Consider the following 20,088-nt stretch of genomic DNA (forward strand, 5'->3'; position numbering starts at 1 on the left):
TGGAAGGTCAGCAAAAGGTTTCTATGGAACTCCAGTGGGAGTCTACTGGGCAAAACCAGCACAGGCTCAAATGCAGCATTAGTAAGGCTCTGAATCTCAACATATACTACCATCCATCCTACGGGAACAAACTGTATAAGCTACTGAGTTATAGTCTTTGGTTGGGGTGACCTCGGAGCATAAAGCAACCTCCGAATGAATATAACCTAGATTAACTAATCCAAGGGTATTAATACCAGTAATTGACTCTTGATCAACGGAACAAGTTATCCCAGGGATAATAGCGCAATCCTGTTTGAGAGCCTATATCGAAAATTAGGGTTTATGAGTAGCAGTGCTAGAGGTTTCTGAACCTCTCAGCCCAAAAACATCAAAGAAGACTTGGAAGGTCAGCAGGTGTCTATAGAATTAGGGCAGGAACCTACCTGTTAAAACCCAGCATAGGTTTGAAATGAATTGAGTGGTCCAAAAGGCTAATAAGGAGAATGCCTTAAAAAGCAAAATTAGCCATTTGGGAAAGGAGGTACTAACGCTCACTGAGGAAAAAAATTCCTTAAAAAATGAATTGAGCAAATGGAAGATAACAACTTTATGAGAAATCAAGATACAATAAAGCAAAACAAAAAAAAATGAAAAGATAGAAAAAAAGGTGAAATATTTCATTGGAAAAACAACTAACCTGGAAAATAAATCCAAGAGAGATAATTTTAAAATTATTGATCTATCTGAAAATCATGATCAAAGAAAAAGGCCTGGACATCATCTTTCAAGAAATTATCAAGGGAAACTGCCCTGATATTCTAGAACCAGAGAGTAAAATAGAAATTGAAAGAATCCACCCATTAACTCCTGAAAAAGATCTCAAAATTAAAACTCTGAGAAATATTACAGCCAAATTCCAGAACTCCTAGGTCAAGGACAAAATATTGTAAGCATCCAAAAAGAAACCATTCAACTATAGGGGAGCCATAGTCAGGATGACCCAAGATTTAAAACCTTCTATATTAAAGGACTAGAGGGCTTGGAATATGATATTCCAGAGAGCAATGGAACTAGAATTATGACCAAGAATTACCTACCCAGCAAAACTGAGTATAATCCTTCAGAGGAAAAGGTAGTCATTCAATGAAACAGCATTTTCAAACATTTGTAATGAAAATATCAGAGCTGAATGGAAATTTTGATTTCAAATACAGGACTCTGGAGAATCATAAGGAGGTAATCAGGAAAGTGATATCATAAGGAATGTAATAAGGTTTATATGTTTACATTCCTACTTGGGAAGATGATACCTGTAACTCATTAAAACTCTCTCATTATGGCAGTCAGAAGAAGTATATATATAGACAGAGGGCACAGGTGTGAATTAAATATGAAGGGATATCTTTTTTTTAATGATGAAATTAAGGGATGAGAGAGGAATGTACTGGGAGAAAGGGAAAGGGAGAAATGGAATGGTACAAATTATCTGCCATAAAAAAGAAACAAGAAAAAAAAAACTTTTACAGTAGAGGGGAAGAGGGGAATGAGAGGAAGAGTGAATGAATCTTACTCTTATCAGAATTGGCTCAAAAAGGAAATAATGTACATACTCAATAGGGGTATCAAAATTTATATTACTCTACAGGAAAATAGGAGAGGAACGGGATATGAGAAAGGAGTAGGATGATAAAAAAGAGAGCATATTAGGGAAAGGAATGGCCAGTACCAAAACATTTTTGTGGAGGGACAGAGTGAAAGGAAAGAGTGAATAAACTGGAGGGAGGGAGGGAGGAGGGGAAGGTTGAATATTGTTAGCAATAGTAATTGTAAAAAAAAAAAAATTGAAGCAAGTTTCTGTGATAAGGCCTAATTTCTCAAACAGAGGGAAATGCGTCAATTAAAAAAAAACTATGCCCTAATTAATAAATGATTAAAAGATATGATCTTTTGTAAGCAAAGGGCTACAAATTCATGTATATCCTTTGATATAGCAACACCACTACTATGCATGAATACCAAAAGATTCAAAAAAAATGAAAATGACCTATATATACAAAAAACATTCATAATAGCTCTCTGGACCAAAAAAAAAAAAAAAGGAAATTGAGGGGATGCCTGTCAATTGAGGAGTAGCTTGTGATGGAATATTATTGTTCTATGAAAAATAGTGAGCACGATGCTCTCAGGAAAAAAAAAACTGGAAAGTCCTCCGTGAACTCAAGCCAAGTGAAATGTACTATATACAAAGTAAAAGCAATATTCTGGGATGACCAGCTATAAATGACTTTTCAATTCTCCATGATAATCATCCATGACTACTTTAAAGGACTTCTGATGAAAAATCCTATCTATACCCAAAGAAGGAACTAATTGTATCTGAACACAGATTGAAGCATTCTCACTTCTTTCTCTCTCTCTCTCTCTCTCTCTCTCTCTCTCTCTCTCTCTCTCTCTCTCTCTCTCTCTCTTTCTTTCTAACTTAATTTTTCTTGAGGATTTTTATTTTCATTAGGGCAAGAGCTCTATGTTTTCTTCTACAACTTGACTTTTATGGAAATGTTTTTGCATACCTTCACATGTGGTTTCTTAATTGTGGGTGGAATAAGGGAGAGAATCTAGAACTCAAAAATTTTAAAAACAAATGTTTAAAAAAATTGTTTTGAATGTAACTGGGGAAAATATTAAATGAATAAAATGAAAAATGAAAAAAAATAAGATCTAACTCTTTCTAAATGGTTGAAAAGGAAAAAAAAAACACAGAATCAAGTTCATTTAAAAAAAAACTATTATCCCTATCAAAGAAATATAAACATTCTTATGCTTTGAAAATTCTGATAAAAGCTCTTCTAGCAGTAAAACAAATAAATAAATAAAAAGAATAATAACACTAGTTATTTTTCTTGAAGCACCAAAAAAATTATAGCAGAGGTACATAACTTGTGATCCATATATTCTAGGGAATCTGTGAACTTGAATAGGTGAAGAAAATAATATTTTCATTTTCATTAACCTCTCATAAAAATTCAACAATACATTCAATTATTTAAAAATATCATTCTGAGCAATGATGTATAGACTTCACCAGACTATCAAAGGAGTTCATGAAACACACAAACAAGTCAAAATCTTTTATTTTACAGATTTACCAAATATGTCTTATATAATATGTTTTCATTATTCTGTCAAAATCTCTTTTAAACCGCATTATATATAACCTTGGAAATATAGATATACTTAAGAAAAAGAAAAATGTCAGAGAGGCTAAAAGTTAAAAAAAAAAAAAAAGCTTATTTACTAGTTAAAGAAATTGGTCCCAAATTATTCTTATGCAGAAACCATTCAAAGCAGCAGATCCCAGCAGGACTAGCTTCAAAAACAATGATCTATCATCACAGCAATCTCCCAGCATCCACACATCCTAACAAAGTTGTTAACCCCCAGGATATATTTAATCAAATGTTACTCCATTGTGCAGAGTCCAATGTTTTGGCAAGTGCCCCTTTTTTAGATAAAGATTGCAGCTATTTAAACACAGCCCCAAGTAAGCTAAGAAAAATTCACCACCTCACTGAACTGATGTCACAAGGTGTGAAAGCCTTCTGGTTCTCATTTTAGAGATGTGCTGTAGCAACAATAGGGAGAAAATTTTTTAAAAGGCTACTTTTATTGAACATGATTTAACTCCTTCTGCACTAACCTTTGCAAAGGAGCTAGGGAAATGATGTGTTTACTTATGTGTGTTTATGTGTATTGAATATATGTATGTATATAGAAGGATATTCACAAAATAGATGTATATATTTATGAAACAGGTAGAGATATGTTTATGTAATCATTCAAGAATCATTTCATTAAGTACCTGGTGTATCACATAGGAAGGCAGGCAATATGTATTTATTAAGTCATCACCATGGCTAATCACAGTTCATAAAAAATAACATCTATTATCCCTATCAAATAAATATAAAAATTTTAGCATTTACATACAAAAAAAGAGTAAAAATAGACCATCAAGAAACTTTGGTGGCTACCTCTGCAATAGGTGCTTGGGGAGGTACAAAGTTTAGATAAGACAAATGTTGTGCCTTCAAAGGACTTACTGGATATTAGGATGATAAAGGACACATATAAATCTAATATGGTACCCAGAATTCTATAGGAAGGGTATTAGAAGAGTTAAAAATAAAGTGTTATGCTGAGGATGAGGGAAGGCTTTATGGAGAAGCTTGAGTTGATGGCACTTTAAAAAATGGATAAAATTTCAATTGGGGGAGAAAAGGAATGAGCTCTAAGAAACAAAGGAACTAGAAAAACAGAGGGTTTTTTGGTAAAGATAATAGTTCCATGTGGCTAAAGCATAAAGTACACAAAAAAGGATAACATAAGAAGAGACTAAAAGAGTAGGAATCAGAATATTAAAGCCCTTGAATATGAAGAAAAGGAATTTTCTTGGAACTACTGAAGATTTCACAATAGAATATTGACATGACTAGATTTAAGCAAAAAGGACATGATTCTGGAGATAGCTGTGGTACAATGAGTACAGTATTAGACCTAGAATCAGGAAGACTTGAGTTCAAAGTTGGCCATAGAGATCTACTAGCTGTGTAACCCTAGTAAAGTCACATGCTTGCCTCAATTTCTTCATCTATTACATAAGCTGGAGAAGGAAATGGCCAAACACTCCAGTATCTTTGCCATGAAAACCCCAGATGGGGTCATGAAGAATTGGACTCCACTGAAAACAACTAAGCAACAACAACAAATAGGATTCTAGCTGTATATGAAAAATAGATTGAAAGGAGATGAAAGTAAAACTTATAAATGTGTAAGTCTCTACACATACATACATATACATACAGACACAGAGAGAGATAAAACATGCATATGTGAGCATAATGCACATTACAAGTATAAATGCATATATAAGTACACACCATGTCATTTTATCACTATTTGAATTTTAATTCCATATTATAATTCCTTGAGGAAAAAATTAAATCAGAAGCATGACTATTTCCTTTCCAGTAAATAAGGCAATATTTATCTTACATTCATTTTCTAGTGTAGCAGACAGAAAAAAGGGACATGAGCTATATAAGAACTAGAAAACCAAGAATCCTCTGGGAAATATTACACCAATGATTATATGAAATAAAAGTTTAAATATTTGTGGTGATAAAATATCAAATAGTTATTTCAGGCACCAAATAATAATAGATCAAGCAATCAATAGCAAAGAACCAAACAGAAATCTTTTAAATACAAGAAGATACATTACATTTCATCTTCCCTTAACTGTGATAACTTTGTTTTCATCTACCTCATTTTAACCTATCCTGTAATGCTTCAACCTGTCAACACCTTAGAGCTCAAATATAATGCTATTACCTACTTTTCAAGTTAAAATCATATCTTGATTTAAACTTTTGGGTTTTTTTTGGTTCTCAGGACAATTAATCTCTGATCTTTTCTCTTTCTTTGCCTTCTATGAATACCTACCTCTTTGGAATGATGTGAAATAACTTTTTTTTCAGTTTTTTATACTTTTTATAGTAGAAACCTATAATATTGCATCTGCAAAGCTGTTTCCAATTATGATTATTCTTCCAATCCAATAAATACTTGTGAAATGCCTATTATATTCAACAACAAACATTTATTAAGCTCCTACTGTTTGCCTAGCATTGTCTTAGGCTCTGAGACTATAAAGACAAAATAAAAACTGGTCCTGGTCCTCTCCCTCAAGAAACCTGAGGGCAACAACCTATAAATAAGCATATATGCATATGAAAATGCATATATGTGTGCATGTATATACATAAAAATATATGTGGGCACATATATGTAAATATATGTGTGTGTATGTATATATAAATATATATGTATGTGTATATAAATATATATATAGTCATTTTTTTTAGGAATCACAATTCTTATCTTCCTATCACTCCTGTCCTAAGGTTATCTAAAAGTAAATTACTCAGCTTCCTTACCTATTAAGATTTTTGAAAATCAATGTATCTATCAACTCTAATTATAATTAAACCATTTCATACCATAATAATAAACTAAATATAAACCATTTTCTTCACAAATATGGATGGATAATCATTAACAACATAATATTCTCCATTAAATGTTGATGCATTATTTACTCACCTTTTCAATAACCTTATTAATCACTGGAATGTTGGGTGTGTACAATATCTTCCCATGCAATAAAGGCTTTAGGAAAGCCCACACCAAGGCTCCATTTGGGGACTGTAAAATCTCCTGGTACAGCTTCAGGCAAAATGGAGCTATTTTAATAAAAAAGAAGCCATTAGTTAAAAACAAGTCTTAACACAACTGAAGAAGCATTCATTCGATATTAACAATAATTCATTTCAAAAGACAACAAAATATTGATGCCTTAAATTGTTTCATACCATAGCTTCCAACTTCACTACTACAGGACTAAACAACTAATCAAAAACAACTTTATTTCTTCAGGATTCATTACTCAAAGGGAACTCCAAGCTCATTTTAGCTATTTGGTGAAGATGAAAGTAGAACCCTCAATTGATACATGAAAACATGCTATTATCCAAGCACAGAAATGTGTAATGAGATATAAAGTTTATAGGAGTAGATATAAATTAATTGAATTTGTAAATTAATGAGTTACTATTATATTAGCATGATAAAATGGGAAAAACCCTGAACCTCAAGTCCAGAGACCTGAATTCAAATCCCACTTCAGATAATTAATAGCTACATGATCTCATGCAATTCATTTAAAACTCTCTCAGTCTATTCTATAAAATGGAGACATTAATATCTGAAGTAACTACTACCTGGAGTTGTCATGAGGATTAATTGAGGTAGAAGATGTAATGCACTTGGAAACTTAAAGTATTAAACAAATGTGAGTTTTTATTATTAACCTGATTCTCTATTCAGACTTTTCTTCCATTCCAAGTAAGTATGAACTAGGCTCTTGACCTCTCTTTTTGTCATGGATCTTTTTGTCACTCTGGTGAAGCCAATGGATCCTTATAGAAAATAATATTTTTAATTGCATGGAGCTGAAAAGATAGCCCAGGTTATAGATTCAAATCCAGTCTCTGACAACTCCTAGCTGTTGCTTAACCTCTGTTTGCCTTAGTTTCCTCATCTGTAAGATGGAGGTAATAATAGCATCTATCTTCAAGTGTTGTAACAATTAAATGGAATAATAATTGTAAAAAAAAAAAAACACCTTAGCATCCAATAAGTACTATATAAATGTTAGCTACTATTATAGGACTGAAACAGTTATTAAAGGGTTGTGTTGTTTTGTTTTGTTTTGGTTTTTGTTTTTTGGTTTTTTTTGGGGGGGCGGCTCATGAATTCTGAGTTGAGTCCCTGATAAATATAAGATTTTATCTGAAAAATCAATGATGACTGAGTTCTGAGAATGCTAACAATTTGCAAAGCTAACAATTGCCAATAGACAGTTTCTGTCTATGACCTCTCAGAAACCAGAGATCCTGCATTTTTTTAATAATGAACAAAGAGGAACACCACATATTGCAGAATTTTGAGTGACATAGGCATCGTAATTTTAAATATGTATAAGCATTACAAACTTTGCAGCACATCCTGGAATGTTTTCATGGCTTGGCCGTTTCTGGTAAAGGGAGACAGGGAAAGAGGAACACTTCTGGTAAGGCAGAACACTGTGGTTAGAATATTGCTTTAGCAAGATGTGAAAATATATCCTGTGTGTGCATATCTATATATTAGCTTCCATCACTCTAATTTCCCCACAATCAAATGTATAGGGAAAGTCTCTTAATATAACTTATTGTTAAGGAAAGCTAAACTTAAAATTGGGGAGAATCACAAAATGGAGCTTTATCTGATTATTATAGTTCCATTACAGTATAATCTTCTGCTATTGGTACTTATTTCAATAATTAATAGATCTGCAGTTCCATATGCAATTATCTTTTTTTAATCATGCTGTGTAGTAGAAATGTTTACCTTATTCCATAAATTAAAAATAAATAAATTGTGGGGGGGAGAGAGAATTGAAGCTTCTATTTTATTTTGGTCTAGAGAGATACACTGCAATGTATCTGTTCTTTATTTTATTCTCACCAGGACCTACTTTTGCTGAAAAATTGTATCACCAATGCTCAACTTATTTGGTTTAGTCCTTAGGAAATAGACATATACATATTGAAACTGGTTTTCAGCTTGATGTAGAGATGACCCTGGATTCTCAAAAACTGTCCATGATTCTCCTAGAATCAAGTTCACATTAAAAAAAAAAAAAACTGGCAACACATGTTGGTCTTACTTGAATCTTTGGGAATGTTGAATTTTGTCTTGTCATCCTCCAAAAGATCATTCACTCTGGGCAAATTAATGAACATATTAGAGTTGCTAAGGAAAGATGCTTCTTCTTTGCAAACCATCTTCATCACAGATTGGAGAGAGCCAAAGGTTGAACTTCGAGACTGTACATCTTGTGGAAACTAGAAAAACAAACTGAATGAGGGTAAGAAAAAATTGCTTGCTTTCAACAAGCCCTTCCAAAAATGTTTAAGATTATGAACCTCCTGCTTCTAAACAAGTCCAATACCCAAACGACAGGATATGGAAGTCAAGTTATCATCTTCTTTTTTATTTTTATGTTAACATAAAAAAATTATGATATCTTGAAAGTCCAAAAAATACTGTATACTACAAATGCATCTTTTATTACCATACATAACATCTCTTAGCTCTTTACCTTTTCACAGGTGATTCGCCATGTTCATAAAGTTCTTTTTCTTTACTTATGCCCATAGGATCTCTAACATTTTCTTAGGCTCAGCTCATGTGCCACTTCTTACATGAGATCTTTCAGGGCTAACCTTGTCCTGAAATTATTCAGTATTTAATTTTTATATATGTTTCAATATTTGCCTGTATAAATGTTATATGCCCTCACAGAGCATGAGATCCTTAAAGTTAGGACCTTTTTCATCTTTGTCTTTGTTGCACCAGAATCTTATACATAATAGAGATAGTTTTTTCTAATCTTCCCAAATCAAAGAATGTCAAAATAGGAACAATGTATAAAATTAGAAAAATTTGAATGTAGCCAAACTATGAAGGGTAGTCTAAAGCAAGCAATCAATCAACAAACTTTTATTTAGCAATTGTTCTTTCAAAATTTTAGAGAGATGTCCATGGGTACTGAGATTTTAAGTAATATGCCCATGGACATGGCTAGTGTCAGAAGTATGTGTCAGAAGTAGAACTAGAGCGCATACCTTGACCCCAGGGCTATTACCAAGCTGCTTCTCAGCATATCATTATTTGTAATAAATGGAAATTTCAAACATTGACTATATATGAAAAAACTTCATTTTAGATTATGTGATGATCAACTGTGATAGATGTGGCTCTTTTGAACAATGAGGTGATTCAGGCCAGTTCCAATAGTCTTGTGATGGAAAGAGCCATCTGCATCCAGAGAGAGAGGTCTATGGACACTAAATGTGAATTACAACATAGTATTTTCACTGTTTTTGTTGTTGTTGTTTGCTTGCTTGTTTTTTTTTTCTTTTTCATTTTCCCCCTTTTGATCTAATTTTTCTTGTGCAGCATAATAAATGTGGAAATATGTTTAGAATAATTGTACATGTTTAACCTCTATCGGATTACTTGCTGTCTAAGGGAAGGAGCAGGAAGGAGAGAAGGAGAAAAATTTGGAACACAAAGTTTTGCAAGGGTAAATCTGAAAATTATCTTTGAAAAAAAAAAAGCTATGTTTATGTTAAAAAGAAAATACTTTATTCTCTGAAGTAATTTAAACATTCTTCTGAAATTTAATTTACACTAATGTCTAAAAAATCACTTTTGGGGGCAGCTAGGTGGGGCAGTGGATAGAGCACTAGGAGGCCTGAGTTCAAATCTGATCTCAGACACTTAATGCGTCCTAGCTGTGTGATCCTGGGCAAGTCACTTAACCCTAACTGCCTAGATGGGGCGGGGAGAGGGGGTGAATCACTTTTTTCTATAGGTAGTGCAAAAGTAAATACTAGTTCAGTCAATCTAAATGGTCACAAATTCTGAATTACTGTGATAGATATTACCTACATTAACAGTACAATGCAGTCTGGAGAGAAAATCATAACTCAAAACCACCCCACTCTTCTTTCATGCTCTAGCAACATATCTATGGAGAATATTTTAGGTTCTTACATTTCTTTGTCTAATGTGAGTACCAGTCTTTGAATGAGGTACCAAACAAGGAAAAATCAATGGAAAAATCAGTTGTAATTATTTCCAAAGTAACTAAGATCAAACACATACAAACCTGTGAAAATGCAGGCATATCAAAGAAAGGAATATTTTTAAATGTCTGAAGAAATTCGGGAAGATATTTCAAAATGTGCTGAGCCTTAGTAAGTAGGGAGTCAATACTTGAAACCACATCCAGCAAGGAATTCAGTAAGAAATTTGCCTCTGGTGGTATCAACAGCTGAAAGAAGAAAAAATATTTTGGCTACATAAATTGACATGATTATTTTCTATAATAAGGACACCAATATTATGGAAGTCTATAGGATTGTTTAGAAGGGGAAAGTCTTGAAATAGAAATTGGTTAGGAGTTTATTACAATATGCCAAGTAAGAAGTAATAAAGGTCTGTACCAGAATAGTAACAGTGTGAAAATAATAAGAGCAACTGGCAGCACAGTGGCTACAATACTGGATCCAGAGTTAGGAATACCTGAATTCAGATCTCAGATACTTCATAGTTGTGTGACCCTCAGCAAGTCATCAATTTCTCTCTACCTTAGTTCCATTGTTTGTAAGAAAAAAAGGATAATAGTTGGTTGATGTCCTACATTCTCAAAGAGAACCAAAATGGCATTACTATGTAAGAGTCAAGGAACAGAATGTCCAACTGTGACTGATCAGATCAATATGAGTTTGGGAGGTTCTGCTACAGTACCTGTCTCACAGGGTTATATGAGGATTAAATGAGATAATATTTTTTAAAGTACTTAACAGAGAACTTGGCACATAGTAAGTGCTATATAAATGAGGAGAAAAAGGAGGAAGAGGAGGAGGAGGAGAAGAAAAAGGCAAGTAGGTGATACAGTAGATAGAGTACCAAGGCTGGAGTCAGGAAACCCAATTCAAATCTGATCTCAGACATCTACTAGCTATATGACCCTTGGTAAATCATTTAATCCTGGTTGTGTTCGTTCATCATCTATAAATTGAGCTGGAAAAGGAAATGGCAAACTATTCCAGTATCTCTGCTGAGAAAACCCTAAATTAGATCATATAGAATCGAACAAAAGTGGAAAAATGACTGAACAAAGTAGCAGCAGCAATAACAATAAGTGATTGTAGTGGTAGTAGTAGTAGTAGTAGTAGTAGTAGTAGTAGTAGTAGTAGTAATTGTAGTAGTAGTTGTAGTTGTAGTAGTAGTAGTGAGGGTGGATAAGATTTGAGATACATTTAAGAAGAACAAGAAGGACTTGGAGATTATAAATGTGATATTAAGAAGCAGAAGTCAAACATGATGGTGAGATTTTTTTTTAACCTAACAGTAGTGTTAACTGCATAGAAAAGGGTGGGGGGAGCAGTACTTAAAAGAAAAGAAAATATTGCTTATCTCTGACAATTATACATGCTAAAAAAAAAGGTTCTTCATTTTTTTGATACATATTTGAAATATAGGTATGTTTCTCTTATACTAAAATATAGCCCCAAACCCAGTAGGGTTACTTCTGACCAATATCAGTAATAAAATAAAGAATGTGGGGCAAGTGGGTGGAAAACTATAAGACTTACCTTCTTAGCTTTCCCTTTGCAGTAAATTTATTTGCATGACAAACCAGACATTAGCTTAGGAGTTTCTAACCCTAAAGCAGAGAGTATCTGTAACTAAGGAGCCTTTTTCAATCTCTCACTCCTTGGCTCAAAGAAAAGATTATCTTTGAGGAAACTTTTCCTATCTTTTTTTCTAGCTGACTGGGACTGTGATGGTTCACTGCCACTCTGATATCAGTTTACTTTTATCATAAAGAATCTTTCTAAACCTTGAACCCAAGTAAACTGGGTCTGAGATGGCTAGAAATAGCCCCAAAGACATAAAGCCTAGAAGCTGGAGTAGAGAGCAGCTTTTGAGACAAGTTGAATGAAATATACTATAGATCATAGCAGAAACTTGAGAGAGAAAGAGAGAAGAGAGAGAGAGAGAGAGAGAGAGAGAGAGAGAGAGAGAGAGAGAGAGAGAGAGAGAAGTGGGTGGTTTTAAGGTAACAGGAAAAGAGGGAAAGGGGGAAAGGGAGAAAGGGAGAGGGAGAGGGAGAAGGAGAAAGAAAGGGAGAGAAGAAGAAGGAGAGGGAAGGAGAGGAAGAGAAAGAAGGAAAAGGAGAGGGAGAGGAGTGAGAGGAGGAGGGGGAGAGGACTGGCTAGGTATAGGCCAAGCAAAGGTGTATAAACTATAGCAAGGTAACTTTACCATAAGATATTGATGGGGACCTGAACATTAAAACTATGACTTGCTCCTCCGTAAATATGTTCTGTTCACACATGTTCCCCACAAGTATGTTTTTAAGCTTGATCTCACTGATGATCTATCTATTTTGAAAGAGTAACCCTAGGTTTGTAGGAACAATGTTCTATACTACTTTTCTTACTTTCTATTTTATTGAATACATTTTCCTTGAAATAATTTGAGTCCTCTGATCATATTATAAAAGTTAAATGCATGGAGAGCAGTATGCTATGATTTTAAATAAATATAAACACAAAGAATACCTGAATCTTGAGGCTGTAAAAGATGGTCCTCAAATGTTATGTGTGTTATTTATCAAATCACATAGATTGATTATAATTCAAAGTTGATTATAATTAAACATTATGTACAATTTCTTTGCATGAAAAACTGGCATATTTAAATCACCATTCAATCAGCTTATTCAATAGACCCATATCTATCATCAGTAAATTTTTTAAAAATCATTCAAAGTTCAAAATCTGTTAACACAAACAAAATACCATAAAAAAGGAGGGGACTAGGACTGTGATTTGGTTAATAAAGAGAAGTCTACACAGGGAAGAAATTCCCTCTTTGATATATGTTTTGCAACTTACAAGTGATAGAAAATTACTGGTCCATTCTGTATTAGTTGTTATTCAATCCTTTCCATCTTTGTGATGCTATTTGGGGTTTTATTGATAAAGACATTGAAATGGTTCATCATTTTCTTCTCCAGCTCATTTTATAAATGAGGAAATCAAGGCAAACAGGATTAAGTGACATACTCAGGGTCACACAGATAATAAGTCTCCAAGACTGAATTTAAATGCATTTCTTCTTGACTCCAGGCCAATACTCTAACCACTGTACTACTTAACTGCCCATTGTGTACTATAAGAGAGTACAGAATTCAGATTTTTCTGTCTCTAAGGTTAGCTCTCTATTCACTATATGGTGTTGCCTCTCAAAAACAAGATTAGAAAAATAAACATAAATTTGATGCCAAAATAAGGTTCCCCAATGGATCATTTATTGTGAACTGAACAGCAAATGCTTAACTTTACAAACCATTCAGAAATAAATGTTCTAATTGCCCAGAATTCAAGGGTAGAGAAATTAGGTAGACTATTGTCTCTGCCCCTTATCCTTTCTCAAGAGTTTTCATGATCTTTGGATGACTGCCATTAGCTGACATCTTACTTGATAACCAGCAAGATAATTGAGAGTCCAGCTTGCTTTTCCATAGACTCCTTCTGCTAACAACATAAGGTAGGTTTTCTTGCCAATTAAGTCAAGAAATAAAATTTGAGCCACTGAAATGTTCAGCAGGGTTATGCCATTTCCCCTACTTGCTTCTCTAATTATGGCTGCTCTTTAAAAGTGGCACTAAGAGACACTTAACTTGTCATGAGGAAATGACTGGAATTTAGTTAAGTGTTCCTGACAGACAAGTGAAAATTACTAGTAAGCATGTACATTTTATTTTATATTTAATAGAATTTTTCACAATCTTTTTGTTGTGGTGGTCATTGCTGTTGCTTCTAGTTTCTGGTTGATCTCTGCAAATTGCCTAATATATTCTTCAGGTATTAGTAATGGTCCAATTAGATGACTTACAAAAATGTTTGATGCATATTAAATTATATATGTCATATAATATTAGATTAGATTTTATGATATAGCCTGCAGGAAAAGCTAAAAGTGGCTTGAGTTTTATCCAAAGTATCTGACCTAGAAATATTATTTATTATATTAATAAAACTTATAGTCTCACTGCTTCACAGAAAAAATCAATTAATCCAACAACAAATATTAAGTGCCTACTATGTGCCAGACATGCTGCTAAGGGCTAAAGTATTAAGAGACAGAAATTAACGTGTCATTGAAAAATGTACAGTCTATTGAGGGAAACAACATGCTAACCAATATCTACAAAAGCAAACTACATATGAAATAAAGGGGAAATAATAGAAAGAAAGTATTGGGATTTAGAGGGTGTGGGATGATTTCCTATAGAAGATTTTCATTGGGACTTGAAGAAATCCAGGGAAGTCAGTAATTGGGACAGAGGTGTAACTGTGTTTCTGGCATGGAAAATAGTCAGAGAGATGGCCCAGAGCACGTCATTTCTTTTTCATGGAACAGCCAAGAGGCTAATATGACTGAATCAAAGAGTACATATCTGGAAGTAAGGTATAGAAAGACCGGATAGGTAGAAGGGATCTAAGTTACGAATGGTTTTGAATGATAAATAGAGCATTGTATTGATTCTTGGAGACAATAGGAAGCCACTGGAATTTATGGGGATGAAGGTTGGGTTGGGGGGGTTGAAAAAATCAGACTAACATTTTAGGAAAATCACTTTTCCTAAAGTGTCTGAATGGAGGATGGATTACAGTAGGCAGAGTTTCCAGCAGGCTATTGCAATCAAGGCACAAAATGAAGAGGACCTATACCAATATTATGGCAGTTTCAGAGAGAAGGGCTCTTTTTGAGTGACATTATAAAAGTGAAATCAACAGATCTTGAGGACAGCTTAAATGTAGGTGGTGAGAGATAATGAGGAATCCAGGATGAGTCACAAATTGTGAATCAAAGGCACTGGGAATATGGTTGCCCTCTATAGTAATAGAGAAGGCAGAAAGAGAGGAGGGCTTAGGAGGAAAAATAATGAGTTCTATTTTGGACATAGTGAGTTTAAGTTGCTATTGGACATCCAGTTCAAAGGCAGTTGGCATGTAAGACTGTAAGTCAAGAGAGAGACTAAGACAGGAAAAGTAGATTTGAGAATCATCAGCATAAAAATGGCAATTAAATGTAGGGGGAGGATTAATGAGATTACAAAATGAAGCAGTACAGCAGGATAAAAGAAGAGAACCAATGACAGTACCATGAGGAACAATTACTAGAAGACATGATCTAGAGAAAGATTTAGCAAAGGAGACAGGGGAATGATCATAGAGATAGATAGGAAAGCAGGAAATAATATATCGCAAAAACTGAGAGAAAAGAGAATATCAAGAAGAGAGACTGATCAGTATTTATATAGAGAAGAATAGGACTGAGAAAAGGCCATTGAGACTAAGCAATTTAGAGATCAAAAGCAATGTAGGGAGAACATTTTTAGTGTAATGATAAGGTTAGAAGCCAGATTATAAAGAGTGAAAAAGAGAATCTGAGTAGAAAAAGTGAAGTTACCTATTGTAGATATTCTTTTTGAGGAGTTTAGCTATTAAACACTGAAGAAATTTAGATAGTTCACAGGGATGGAAGGATCAAGTGAAAGCCTTTTCAGGGAAATGGAAACTTGAGTATGATTGTAAGCAATAGGAAATGAACTGGGAGAGAGAGAGAAAGAGCTTGGAAATAAGTGAAAAAGTGGGATTGAGGGGGCAAGAATTTATTGGAAGAGACAAGATGGATTGAATATAAAGAGTAGTTAACCTTGACAGGAAATAAAGCCACTTCATCATATGAAACAGATGGAAGGAAGAGGCACTTGAGTGATAGGAGATGAGAAAGGGATTAAAGAGGGATTTCACAGCAAATGGTATGGGTTTTTGTTTTGTTTTGTTTTGGTAAAATACGAGGCAAATTTCTCAGCTGTTGGAGTTGGGAGAACATATGGAAGATTTAAAGAGAAATAAGAAGGTTTGAAACAGCAACGATGGAGAGTGAAATAGTGAAGGAGGTGAGACCCCAGTTGAAGTTACATAACATAAGTCTATTATGAACAAAGTCAGAATGGTTCCATGATTTTCTCTACTTTTGTTCAAAACCATAGGTGTAGGAACCAAGGCCATGAATGTTGGGAGTGATCCAAAGCTAAGGCTCAGCTGAATATAAGCAGCAATATGATAAGGGAGCTAGTAATTCAAGAGAGGAAAATAGTGTAGACTTGAATTAGTTCACCAAAGAGTCAAGATGGAGAAAAAAGGAGAGAGCAGCTGGTATGGAAGAGATGGATTAGGAGACAAATGAGGAATCAAGTGTTTTGAGGTCACAGACCAGATGGAGAATAGAATTAGGTAAGGGAAGGCAGAGAGAGAGGCAAAAAAAAAATAGCATACAATTATATAATGTGATTTCAGAATTCTTGAACACAGATATAGTATATTAGTAGGGAATGGCAAGATCAAGATATGACCATCTTTGTGTGTAGCTGGGTGGGGTAGAAGAGTAAGTCATGAGAGGTGAGTAATTTAAAGATATGAGTTGTTAGGATATTTGAAGGAGAATCAATATATATGTTGAAATTCCCTAGTATGAAGACAAGAGTTGAGAAGAAAGGAAAACTTGTAAACCAGGTATCAAATTCATTGAGGAAAGAAGGGAAGTAACCTGAGGATCTCTAAGACAACAGCTAACAGGATTATGATTGGGTGGTGGGTATGAATAGTATGAACCACAAAGGAAGAGAATTTACTGATGGTGGAAAAGAGAAAACTACAAATGGTAATGGGAGCAAGGAGCATTCCAATTCCCTGCCTCAACCAGAGAGCCAAGGAGACTGAAGGAAAATGCAGCCAATCTTAGATTGTGTATCCAGGGAAGCTGGTGTCAACAGGCAGAAGCTAGGTTTTAATAACAGCTAGCAAACAGGAGTAAAAGAAAAGATTTAAGAAGAAGGGAAGTTTGTTTTCTAGAATAGGTTTTCTAGAGGATAGAAAGGAAGGTCTAAGTAACAACAGAGATCAGCAGTTAAATTACAGAAATAATTAATAGCAAGTTTAACTAGTATTTGTATGGGGAAACTTCTCCCTAACATTCTTTGATCTCCCCAACATCTATGGGTATGCTCAATGCTACTTGCTTCCAAAAAATGTTTCTAGTAGTTGTCTTATATGTAAGAATTTCTCATTGTGACTCTAATTATAGGACTTTCTAGAATTCTATGTCAGGAATGAGCATATAAATGTTGGGAGATTATTTTAGAGTATCAACTATTAATTTTCTCATTTATCATAGGGACAATTTGATTGTTTGCTCTAGTATTTATTTATATGTATTTCTCTTCTTTCTAATATCACCTACAGAGTGAACCAGGTGTAAAAAGCAATCCACACCACACGACACCATTATCTTCTTACTTTGTAAACGATAATCCGCAGATCCAGGTTCTGACTAATGAGTACAATCAAAGTGTACAGATCCGATGCAGGCAGAACACACAATTCTCTAGCTGCAAGAGCTTTTCCATCTGCAGGAAATGTCAGCAAGGTGCTGATAACTTCTTCATCACATTTTCCAGCCAACAATACTGTGAGGGCACTGGAAAGAAACTAGTTAAAGAAAGAAAAATTAGAATGAACTTTTCCAAACATGTAAAAACAATTCATACAAACAATGATTTCTGGCATTTAATAGCTTATCATGAGCCAAGAGAAAAAAAATCACTTACAGAACAATGAGTCACTCTGAACGTAACTAGATTGGTCACCAGTTCATAGCCCTAGAGATAGGAAGGACTTCAGAAGTCTTCTCTAAGAGTGTCCAACTTTCCCCTCCCTCTACTTATTTTATAAAGAGTTTAAGTGATTTGACAAAAATTGACAAGTAATAGATAACAAAGTCTAAATGTACCAAGACACAAAATCCGGCATTCTTTCATTAGGTAGCAGTCTCGGTTGGTTGCCATGACCACACTCAAAGACTTCTCAACTAATTGGTATTAGCCATAGATAATACTAGCACAGTCTTTGAGAACTCAGAGTTACTTTCAGACCATAATGAGATTTCATAGTAAAACTTGATAAGAAAATTGATAACAATTCATATTTATATGATATTTAAGATTTACAAAGTCCCTCTGCAACAAAAAAACTGGGAGATATGTCATATAAATGATATTCCCATTTTGCAGAGGAGAAAACTGAGGTTCAGAGAGACTACATGATATATCTAGAGTCATACCATTAAAAAGTGTTTGAGCAAGGCCTCAACTTAATCTTGCTCTAAGACCTCTAAGTTCACTCTTTACCACTATATCATATTGTCTTTTTTAACTAGATAACTTTAACTCTTTCAAAAAACGATTTAACTTTTCATTGAGCTAAAACCTTTGTATCACTCTCCACTCCTGAGGCCTCATCTAGTAGGTCCTTCTAATCTTTTATTTAAGGTACAGTCCCAGACCAAAAATGTACTTCTCCCTCTTAAGGCTGCACTGCTGATTCATTCCCACAGGACTTTTCCCACCATGCCTCCATGGCAAATACATTTCTCCCACTCCCATTTCTCTCAGCTCCTTTTTGTGCTGTTTTCCCAGTAGAATATAAGCTCCTTGAGAGCAGAGATAGTCTTTCTGCTTACAGATGTATCTCCAGAGCTAAGCACAGTAAATATTAAACATTTAGTAAATGTTTCTTGACTGACTGGTATCACAAGATGGTAGATGATACAATGGAGTTTCTAAGAAGTAGCAGTTTATGACAATAAAATCTGGGAAGATGTCACTCCAATGGTTTATCCTAATTGGTAGGATACCAATTAGTAAATTTGACAAATCTTAAAAGTGAGAAGGGAAATGTGGAATAAAAAGTTCACAAAGGAAGTAACTGTCTTGTTTAGAGATGTACCTGGAAGGTTTTTCAAGTCTTGATATTTGTTACATTCCAATAGAGTAAAATTCTCAATCATCTACTCTAATATAGGGGAGAGATCATATCAATCATACAAAGATATGAAGAATCAAAACATGTTTATGTGATTTGGAATATATTTTTGGTCACTAATTTACTTTATAATCCTAGGTATTTTATTTTATGTATTTAAAACATTATTCTGATCATAATAAATTTCACTAGGCTAACAAAGAGATCAGTCCATGACATTAAAAAAAGGTTAAGAATCCAGCTTGCATATTAGAGGAGTATAAACGTGCTATTGTACAATTCTTCATTTGTGTAATTATTTGGATGAAAACATAGAAAGTTCTTAATATATTTATAGGAACAGTTGTATTCAATAGATCATAGATCTAGAAATAGAAAGGATGTCAGTGACTTTCAGGGGTTGGTAAACTATGGCCTCAAGGTCAAATCCATTTTGCTCCTGTTTTTTGTACAACATGTCATATATATTTGGTCTATTCTAATACTCTTATTTCATAGATGAGGAAACTTGGCACCAGGAAGGTGAAATGACTGTAAAGGTCACAGAAGTACTTAAGTATCAAAGGCAAAATTTGAGTCTGGGATTTAAGACTTATCCATGCTCCATATTACTGGATGTCCTATTGTATTCAAAGCACATGTAAACTGTACAAAGACATGAAACCATCACCACAAACTGGAAGTGTACTCAAAGCCAAAATTGAATATTGCATAAGTCCTAATTTAAGTGTTATTTTTCAAGTTTGACATATAAGTGAAAATGGAGAAGTTGATCTAAAAAATTTAATGCAACAACATCCAAAAATGTGGTTCAAAGAGCTATCCCAAAAGCTAATTTCATTTTTGATTGCATGAAAGGATGTATACTATGGAAATCAAGGAATGTCAAAGTTCTATAGTAATTTGGTCAGCCCAATCATATCTAGAATATTATAAGCAATTACAGTGACCACACTTTAAGAGGAAT

At 34.1% G+C, this 20,088-nt stretch overlaps 1 protein-coding gene across 1 annotated transcript in view; it reads right to left on the bottom strand.

The window, feature by feature from the left end:
• The window catches only part of ABCA13 (ATP binding cassette subfamily A member 13), a 551,934-nt gene that overhangs the window by 371,777 nt on the left and 160,069 nt on the right, over positions 1–20,088 (bottom strand). The window contains exons 24-27 of the mRNA XM_051984384.1: positions 17,598–17,789; positions 10,322–10,486; positions 8,312–8,489; positions 6,145–6,284 (exon numbers count right to left, since the gene is read on the bottom strand). Coding sequence (XP_051840344.1) covers positions 6,145–6,284; positions 8,312–8,489; positions 10,322–10,486; positions 17,598–17,789 — 675 coding nt within the window. The remainder of the gene's footprint in view (positions 1–6,144; positions 6,285–8,311; positions 8,490–10,321; positions 10,487–17,597; positions 17,790–20,088) is intronic.

The sequence above is a fragment of the Antechinus flavipes genome, chromosome 1 (assembly GCF_016432865.1).
Source record: "Antechinus flavipes isolate AdamAnt ecotype Samford, QLD, Australia chromosome 1, AdamAnt_v2, whole genome shotgun sequence".
NCBI classification, from domain to species: domain Eukaryota; kingdom Metazoa; phylum Chordata; class Mammalia; order Dasyuromorphia; family Dasyuridae; genus Antechinus; species Antechinus flavipes.